This window comes from Nannospalax galili, unplaced genomic scaffold, assembly GCF_000622305.1.
Source record: "Nannospalax galili isolate Female #2095 unplaced genomic scaffold, S.galili_v1.0 scaffold1153, whole genome shotgun sequence".
Lineage (NCBI taxonomy): Eukaryota > Metazoa > Chordata > Mammalia > Rodentia > Spalacidae > Nannospalax > Nannospalax galili.
Window position 1 is genome coordinate 207,572 of NW_008333036.1, and position 10,500 is coordinate 218,071.

Below are 10,500 nucleotides of genomic sequence, written 5' to 3' on the forward strand. Positions count from 1 at the left end.
ACGTGACTACATGTTAGTCTTGAAATAAAAATGTGAAGTACTTGGGGGTAAATTGCTTCAGTGGTGGCTGGACTTCCATCTAATAAGAATATACCTCTGTACTCCAAGGAGAAATTAGAGGCTATTAAATTTAGAAATATCCACAGAATATAATCACACCCCATGACTGCCACCAACTTGTCTGAATAGTCATATTTTTAAAATATATGAGCAAGTTTTATGGAGTTATAGCTAGGAAATGTATATATTGATCATATGCAATGAGATGTTTGATATACATGAATGCTACAAAATGATTACATCAATATAAGTATCAAATTCACCATTGATTCTTATTTGTCACATGAACACTGAAGGTCTACTATTCGTAGTTTTCAAGCATGCACTGATAGCCACAGTCTCCTTGGTCTTCATCAAATTTGCAGGAACTGCTTATGTTGTTTAATGGTTTCTTTTTCTCTTTTGACTGTGGTATAAAAACAGTCTATATTTTAGCATTTTTTTGAGGTGCCTCAATAACGTTTTCCTGAATGAATGTATAATGTGTGTGTGTGTGTGTGTGTGTGTGTGTGTGTACTTGTGTATGTGTTATGCACGTCATCTATCATTGAATACAAATACACATTATTTATACATATTGATCACTATGAACAATGCTGCAATGAAAGTGAAATGTCATATCCTCTGATATATATTCTACAAATTGGAATCACTATATCGTTTTATATTTCTATTTTTAATTCTTTAAGTTTTCTGTATGTGTATGCAAGATTGTGGTGTATGTGAGTATGGTCTAATTGCAAAAAAGTGTGCAGGGTTCAGGGTCATGTGACCATAATTACCATGATACTTGAGTGCTGGGATCTGAGCATAGGTCCTCATGCATATGCAGTTAGGGAGCTTATCGGTTAAGCCATTTCTCTAGCCTGCTCCTTCCATTTTAATATTTCCCTTTATTTTTTTTTTCTCCAATTTCTGCTCTTTTCTTTATCGTTTACAGTGTTTCGATTAAACACAGGACCTTCTATATGCTAAGTAAGCAAACACTCTATACTGTGGTATAAAAACAGTCTGTATTTTAACATTTTTTTGAGGTGCCTCCATAACATTTTCCTGAATGAATGTACTAATTTATATTCTCATCAAGAGCTTACAAGGGCACTCTTTTAAATTCACCCCAAACTTGCTATCTTTTGTGTTTTTGATAAAAGCATTTCACACAGGTAGAGGCAACATTTCACTACAGTTTTAATTTGCACTTTTCTGATGATCAATGATACTCAGCACTTGTGTACATATGTTTTGGATTTTGCATTAATTTTAGTAGTAAAGAAAAACAGACTTTTATAATTTAGAACTTTCTCCTAGTCTTTTGGTATAATTTTCAGTTTCTCCTCTTTCCTCCTTCAGGTTGCACTGACAGCAATCAATGGAAAGATTCAACCACTCTGTAGTGTCAGAGTTTGTGCTACTGGGACTCACCAACTCCTGGCACATCCAGCTACTGTTGTTTGTGTTCTCCTCCATGTTTTATGTGGCAAGCATGACGGGAAACACCCTCATTGTGTTTACGGTGGCCTCTGACTCAAACTTACACTCTCCCATGTACTTTCTACTGACCAACCTCTCCTTCATTGACTTAGGTGTTTCTTCTCTTAGCTCCCCCAAGATGATTTATGATCTGTTCAGAAAGCACAAAGTCATCTCCTTTAAAGGTTGTATCACTCAGATCTTCTTCATTCATGTCACTGGTGGTGTGGAGATGGTGCTTCTCATAGCTATGGCCTTCGACAGATATGTGGCCATATGTAAGCCTCTGCACTACCTGACCATTATGAGTCCAAGAATGTGCCTCTCCTTCTTAGTGGCTGCTTGGGTAATTGGCCTTACACATTCTCTAGTTCAAATAGCTTTTGTAGTAAACTTACCTTTCTGTGGACCAAATGTGCTGGACAGCTTCTACTGTGACCTTCCTCGGTTTATCAAACTTGCTTGCATAGACACTTACCAACTGGAATTCATGGTCACAGTCAACAGTGGATTCATCTCTGTGGGATCCTTCTTTTTACTGATCATTTCCTATATTGTCATCATAGTCAGTGTTCAGAAACACTCTTCAGGTGGTTCCTCCAAAGCTCTGTCAACACTTTCGGCTCATATCTCTGTGGTAGTCCTGTTCTTTGGTCCTTTGATATTCTTCTATACATGGCCTTCTCCTTCTACACATCTGGATAAATTTCTGGCCATATTTGATGCAGTTGTCACTCCTTTTCTGAATCCTGTGATCTATACACTGAGGAATCAAGAAATGAAGACAGCAATGAAGAGAGTGTGCAGACAGCTAGTGAGACATGGGAGGATCTCTTAACCAACTACATTGTGAAATCAAGAAATGCAGACAGCAATGAAGAGAGTGTGCAGACAGCTATTGAGTTATGTGAAGAGTTCTTGAATAGAAGTTGTGGATTGTCTTCATTGAAATATGGTCTTATTTTTCACCAAATTGAAAATCTTCTTGTCTACTTAGGTATTCTAATCTATTCATATGTATATTGTATTTTGTCTTCTGTTTAGGAGAGACAATCACTCCTGAAAATAGAGACAAGTGTTTTTGTGAAGCAAAGATTATGATAATCTTGAACCTGCATTCCTAAGGAATGATATTTATGTGATATTATTTAGCCTTGCAGATGAAGAAAGGTACAGAGAGGCCTTATCAGGGGGAAACAGTGTCTCTTTTAAACAGCTTTTTTCCTAAATTGCAGAAATTTCTGGAAGTACTCACTTTTGTGCTTTGTGTGAACTGGACCATTTGTCCATGCATTTTTCTTTGCACACATTTATACTTGAGGTTTTTCCAGCTATAGAAGGGGAATAAAATCTGTATAACACATACAGGGAGTGTGATGGATACATCTTTTGTGTGGAAGCTGTGAGAACCATTTTGCAATACCAACATGGAACTAGGACAACTTATGTTTTTTTTTTTTTTTTTTTTTCTGATTAGCATTATGCTGCTTCACACCGTGGAGCTTCAATTTTACTTTACTTCCTATGTTTTATTATTATGTTTCAAAGTATGTTTTTCTGTGAGATCTGAAATCAAGAAACATCGTGTACTTTTATCATGTGAACTTACGGCAATGGTGGCATTGAACATAGGACCCATGCCTACTTAATTAAACAAGGGTCCAGAGGGGAGAAGAGAAATGGATCGCAGGCTGGCACTAGACTAAAAACTGCTGGAGACTGATTGATGATGCATGAGGGAGAGTATGCCTTATATATGCCCTCCATATGGGCTGACTAGATTCCAGTTGCTGAATTTACACTGAAGGACAAGTGGTACAAATGCTTTACTGGATAGGACTTAATATGTATGGCAGAATACACCAGGTCTGGTGAGGAACTGGGGGAGGCACAGATGGAGAGCAGTGTAAAGTTAACTAAGAACTGTTGTATGAAATTACAGAAGCTCAATAAAGATTATATTTAAAAAGAAATATTGCGTGCTTTTGAAAGGAGGAATTGAAGCACTGAATTCACAAGATTAACAGTTATCTTTATCATCAAAGTTGGGAGTTCTGAGACAAACACAGTATAAAGATTATCCTTGGTCTCTACTTGGTGCCATTGTCCTTTCTTTACTTCCCTGCCTCTATCTCCCCTCTCAAGAAGCCTCCCTTTACCTGTAGCCCTTTACCAGTTTTCTGACTTCTCTAGATTTTCAGATCCATATCTAAGATTTCAAAATCAGCATTAGTAATAAGAATGAAAACATGTGTATATTAGATAAATGTGTGTATGCCAAATGGAGTATTTTCTCCATAATAGAAGAGAAGCATGAGCTTGTTTTGTGAATGATGTATATGCAAACCTGGCCTGAGCTGGTGTAGTCACTGAAACAGCTTGATTCAGGAATGTCCTATCACTTGGGGGCAATTTGGCTTCCCCTTCACAATGGGAACTGATAACAGGAAAATTAGAGCTCAGGGATTTTATTGGTGTTTCTTCAGTTACCTATTTGTTCAGTAGTTGTCATCAACCATAAGCAATGACACCTGTAAAAATGTATCATCTCAAGATTGTTCCCATTTTGAAATGAAGCTTTCTTCACTTTCCAGGTACAGAATCCTGTTCAGTCTAGATGCTGATGGTAGATGAGAGTATCTGAGGGAAATTGTGTAATGTGATCAAACGTCATAACAAAGTACAGAAACAGAGATTTTGGCAACTGAATTTTGTCTTTGCTCTTTTCCTTTTCCTTTGCAGAACATTAAGATAGTATTTTGAGCTAATGTTTCCTTGCAGTGGTATCAAAATTACTTTATGAGGCTCAATTTCTTTACCTTTGAGTATGACAACAGTGGGAATTAAGTAAAAAATATAACTTTTGTTCACCTCTCTAGCTGCCCCTGAAAGCCACCTCTATGATTTACGGATTTATTAATCAGTTTTCCAGGTACCTAATGTGAATGTGACTTCTCCAGTAACAGCAATCCCCTTACAAATCAGATAAAAATAAAAAAGCAATAACTTGATTGAGTCAAAAATCTTAGTGTCCTGAAATTCTTTAATCATCATTATTTTTTATTTTATGTGCAGGAGTGTATTGTCTGCATGTATGTAAGTATACCCATGCCATGCAATGCCCACAGAGGTGAGAAAAGGGTGTAGGATTCCCTGGAACTGGAGTTATGGATGGTTGTTAGCTGCCATGTGGGTGCTGTCCATTGAGCTTGTGTCGTTTGCAAGAGCAGCCAGTGCTATTAACCTCTGAACGAGCTCTCCAATTCTCAAATTGTTATTGAGCAAACAATCTCTATTTGTCAATATTCACTCTTATTTTCGTGCACAACAGCGTATTTGATGCCCTTTTGCTGCCTGCTTTTTGTATCAGTTGTGTTTTGATTATTTTTATTTTGTCTGAACTTTGTTTTCAGTGGCTTCTAAGAATTTGATTGCTTGAATCTCTAGCAGTGTTTTTTTATTTTATTAGGTGACAGATGCTGTAGTTATTTTACTTACCTCTAATATCTATTTACTAGATTCAGCTTCTGTGTGGTTGTCATTGTGCATATCCACAATTATGCAATATATTTTTATTGAAAACTGAAAATGTCATAAATAATCTACTTTCCAACATACACTAAAATTTAGCACATTGGTTTGATTAGAATTAATTAATATTTAACTTCTGAGAAAATATTTACCTACTAGAGATTCATTGCATTGAGTAATTATCAATTATTATATATAAATGGTCCAATGATACCAAGTAATTTCACCTTTATTTACCTCTTACTCCACAGGATAATATTGTGTGTTATGAAATTCTTTAGTCATATAGTCCAAACCAGATAAACCTCTGGAGGAAAATATTCTATAACCACTAGCTTCTTCTGAATTATCATTTTTGTGCAGTGTCTCTCGGTTACTGATGCCTTGAGGTATCTATAATTAGTTTCATATCTTCCTAGTTAAAGATACTCTGTGATATTTTATTTCAAAGGACACACAAAATCTGAGTGTTCCATGATAGTGTTCTTTTAACACAAGGCATTAATGGACTGAATTCGTGCAACAATACTTGATTAGCTTTATTTTCCGAGGCTGTTCTGTACTTGGAATTGCTGTATGAGTCACACCCCAAAGTGCATGAGTGAGCCTAAAACGAATTAGAAAGCAGCTAAGAAACAGAATTGAAGAGCATAGGAGAATAGCTGTGAAAAAAAGTCCACAGAATTATTAGAAAATGTAACTGCCTTCGACCTAGAGCCACGCTGTCAACAGCACTGTAAACTCCAAGAACTATGTAATATTTTCTATTAAGTTTATATTGTAATTGATCAATCTATTTTCAGTAAAGATTGAATAATCTATTGCCCTCTAATATTTGTCTAGCCTATTTACAGTATCTAGAAGGTGAATCTTTGAACTTGAAAATAATATATGGACATTCATTGTTACAACTCTAAGCCTATGTTAATATAAAGGAGAAACACGATACTTACATCTAGAAAATCAAGGAATATTCTTGGGTTAAGTGTCATAATAAAAGGCCTTTCTTGCCTCCTTTAATGTTATAACGAGTTTCCACATGTAATCTCAGCTACCTATGCCAAAGGGTTTCAGGTTTCAGGTGGTTTATTGTCACATTGTCAATTTCCTCTTGGTTGCATCAAAATACAATAGAAGACAGACAAATGAATCCTCTCTGTATCCCAGAAACAATCTTGGAGGATGGATATGTTAATCCCATTCTCCATTCTGAGGTAGCAAGAACCAGAAGTCTGCCAATCCCGAGTTAGTTCATGGACTCAGATCTTTTCTTCTCAGATGGATAAATTCCTCCAAAAGTCTCTAAGAAGGGAAAATGCTTTCAATGACAAAGTATGTAATTCTTACAGATTAAAAATAAGAGATAATTTGAAGGATGCTGTGAACTTAATGTAACTAATGAGTGTTAAATAGAGAAAATAAAAATATTAGTTGAAATTTGTATACCAAAAATGCTAAAATGAAACACAGAACAAAGATGTATAGAGGGATATCTTCATCATCAGAATTGAGAGTATTGTCAGATACTGTATAAAGATCATCAGAGGTCTCTGCTTTGTGACATTGTCCTTTCCATAATGCTGGCTTCCCTGGCTTGAGGTGCAGGATGTGGTTCAGTGGTAACAAAGTTTACTGGTCTGATTAATGGTTTCTTTCACTCTATGAAGTTTTGCTCATATAAGTAATCTCTCACCGTATATCCTTATGGTAGTTCTGTATTACTTATCAACCTGTGAGTGATGCAGACTCAGTGCACTTGCCAGCCCAATCTATATGTTAACACAACATTGTGACTAGCTATAGTACACATATATTTTTAGCACAGATGAAATGTATTAATGAGCTTGGAATATATGAAACTAAGTGATTTACTCACATGTCTCATCACTTTCAAGCCAGGGACTTGATAGATTAATGGAATATAGTCAGGTAAGGTAGGTGGAGTAACAGTGCTGTTTGGGCACAACACTTTGGGCTAATGGGTGACACTCCAGCATGACAAGTTACAGAGGCAGATCTGCTACTCTTCTCATAGCTCCTGGAAACTCATTCTTTTCTGTAACTACAGCTTTTACTCATGGTTCTGAATAACCTCTGTTTTCTCTTAGCCCTCTCACCTTTATTAAGATAAGAGCTCACTGCTTTGGTTAGTCCTTGATTTTTTAACCGTCTTGCTTGATTCTCATATCCCTGTCAAACCTTCGAATATCTTTCCTTTCATAAATTCCCTTTAACTTTCCGAGTGTGATATGTTTTGTTTCCTGGACCTTGAATATTGCCATGCCATATCTCTAAAACAATGAAAAGGAAGCAGAGTCACATGCATTTAAAATGCTAATCACATATAAATGTAAAACTCAAGAAGTTTTCAAAGAAAACATACTGCATGATTGTCACTAAGGGAACCCAACAGCAGTTTTTGCATAAGGGACATGATCAAAATATCGTTGGTTTGACTCGTGACAATCTTGTTTTCAAAATAAGAATAGGTCAGTGGAATGTGCTTTTAGAAGGAGAAATTGAAGTGACACTTATGTTTGATTTGTGAGTTGGCACACAGTAGTGAGGTCACACACGTGTTCCCAATATTCTGATGCATCCTCATGATACAGACTAATACTAGCTGTGATAGTTAATCCATGGCATCACTTAACTGTATCTGGGATTAACTGAAATAAGAGAGATCTTCTTGATGGGGTCATCTGAAGCTGGAAGACACACCCCAAATGTGTGTGTTACCTTCTGATGGCAGCCCGTATAAAAGGCCATGGCAGAGGAGGGTACTTGCTTTTTGCTGCTTGCGGTCTCTCTTGCTGGTTAGTTTGTCTTGCTGCTGTAGACTGAAGACTAGCCAATCTTTTAGAAGTGATTAGACCTTTAGTGCCAGATTGGGACTACTGAGACAGCCAGCCTCATGGGCTGAGAGACTACAGGATTATTCAGCCTCTCCACTGTGGTGCAGCCATTGTTGGACTTGTCAGACTCTATCCTGTGAGCTAATGTGATAAATCCCTTTATATATATTCATTCTACTGGTTCTGTTTCTTTAGACAACCCTGGCTAATACACTAGTCTTACAGTTTTTCTGCCTCTTTATAGGTATTGCCATTCAGTTTGTCCAGGTCTTGTGTCAGGCGCAAGTGGTTCACTCTGATGAAAGGCTCAGGATTAGTAGTTATCTTCAACATCAGAATTCAGAGTATTGTCAGATACTGTATAAAGATCATCAGAGGTCTCTGCTTTGTGACATTGTCCTTTCCATAATGCTGGCTTCCCTGGCTTGAGGTGCAGGATGTGGTTCAGTGGTAACAAAGTTTACTGGTCTGATTAATGGTTTCTTTCACTCTATGAAGTTTTGCTCATATAAGTAATCTCTCACCGTATATCCTTATGGTAGTTCTGTATTACTTATCAACCTGTGAGTGATGCAGACTCAGTGCACTTGCCAGCCCAATCTATATGTTAACACAACATTGTGACTAGCTATAGTACACATATATTTTTAGCACAGATGAAATGTATTAATGAGCTTGGAATATATGAAACTAAGTGATTTACTCACATGTCTCATCACTTTCAAGCCAGGGACTTGATAAATTAATGGAATATAGTCAGGTAAGGTACGGGGAGTAACAGTGCTGTTTGAGTACACGACTTTGGGCTAATGGGTGACACTCCAGCATGACAAGTTACAGAAGCAGGTGTGCTAATCTTCTCACAGCTCCTGGAAACTCACTCTGTTATGAAACTATAGCTTTTACTCATGGTTCTATAAAACCTCTGTTTTTTCTTAGCCCTCTCACCTTTATTAAGATAAGAGCTCACTGCTTTGGTTAGTCCTTGATTTTTTAACCGTCTTGCTTGATTCTCATATCCCTGTCCAAACCTTCGAATATCTTTCCTTTCATAAATTCCCTTCAGTTTTCCAAGTGTGATATATTTTGTGTCCTGCACCTTGAATATTACCATGCCATATCTCTAAAACAATGAAAAGGAAGCAGAGTCACATGCATTTAAAATGCTAATCACATATAAATGTAAAACTCAAGAAGTTTTCAAAGAAAACATACTGCATGATTGTCACTAAGGGAACCCAACAGCAGTTTTTGCATAAGGGACATGATCAAAATATCGTTGGTTTGACTCGTGACAATCTTGTTTTCAAAATAAGAATAGGTCACTGGAATTAGCAAATACTGAGAAATTGAAAACCTTGGTTAGTCATCTTTGTTGCTATTAGGTCATTATATAATAGTTTAAACTAGACTTTGAGTGTTTGAAGTATCATTTCCAAATATTAAAATTAAGGACTTAATAACTCTCACATATTAGATATATCTTTTTTTTTAGTTCAAATGAAACAGAGGTTAACTCTGAATTTTCTAAATTTCATTTGCTTTAGGTGGGGTTAAGAAGGATATATTCCTATGCTGTCTGATCACAAGGTTGTATCATTAACAAATTCTATTGATTTCTTTGGAGTCATTTGAAAGGGGGTCAGGGGTTGTAGACATTAACTAATTTACAGGAAGTTCTGGCAGATGTCACACATTTTTTCCCATTTCCTTATATTGGAAAGCCTCTTGTAAGAAGCAGCTTCAATATCAAAGGAAGGTAAATTTATAATTCAGTAATTATTTTTGTATATTTTTCATTTTTTGTGTATCTTGTACACAACAACTTAATCATCTTTATACTCCCTTCCCCACTGACACCCTCTCAAAGCACCCCTCCCAATGGATTTCACGTACTCTGTCATTTATATTAAGGTCTATCTAGTCAAATTAGTGTCCCCATACATCCGCCAGTACAAGTTCATCCACGGTGGTCTAATCAGCCTATCTAGAGTCACTCCCTTAAAGATCAGCTCTACTCATGCAGCAGTAATCAGGTGCTCAACAGTTCTTCAGCTAAGATTGAGGCCTGCTGCACATTTCCACAGTTCTATGCTGGGTTTTTGTTTGTGAGTTTGAATGGGTCTATAATTCTGTAAGTTTTCAGCTGGAAATGAAGCATGTTAGGTTTGGGAAAGGACGAGGACCACTAGAGACCACTCTGAGGCAAGAAAAGAAATTTATTGGGATGTACAACAAGTTGCTGGACTGCTCCCACAGGAAGGTGAGTCAGCAGGTACCTTGGTTGGGGGGGGTTTCAGTTAAGTGTTTTTCAGTGTTTCAGTTGGCTGCAATGGAATATTGCTGTTATGATTAGGGTGCATTGTTAAAAAAATAGTCAGGTGGTTACTAAGAAAATACGATGGTTTAATTTCTGTTTCCTGGAATGCTGTCCACAAGGTTGTGATCTCCATGTTACTGGTCAGCAGTGACTCTATCATATCTTATAATATCTTAAAATTGTATTTGCAAATTTTCATAAAGTTTTTATATTCTGGATCACTCTTTTCATATTTTCTGATACTCACCATAATGTTCAAACACA

General features: G+C 36.7%; 1 protein-coding gene across 1 annotated transcript; it reads left to right on the top strand.

The window, feature by feature from the left end:
• Positions 1 to 1,429: 1,429 nt before the first annotated feature.
• Positions 1,430 to 2,368, top strand: LOC103729765 (olfactory receptor 4F3/4F16/4F29-like). Its single transcript, XM_008827845.1, has one exon. The coding sequence runs from the start codon at positions 1,430 to 1,432 to the stop codon at positions 2,366 to 2,368; it is 939 nt and encodes a 312-aa protein (XP_008826067.1).
• Positions 2,369 to 10,500: the final 8,132 nt, after the last annotated feature.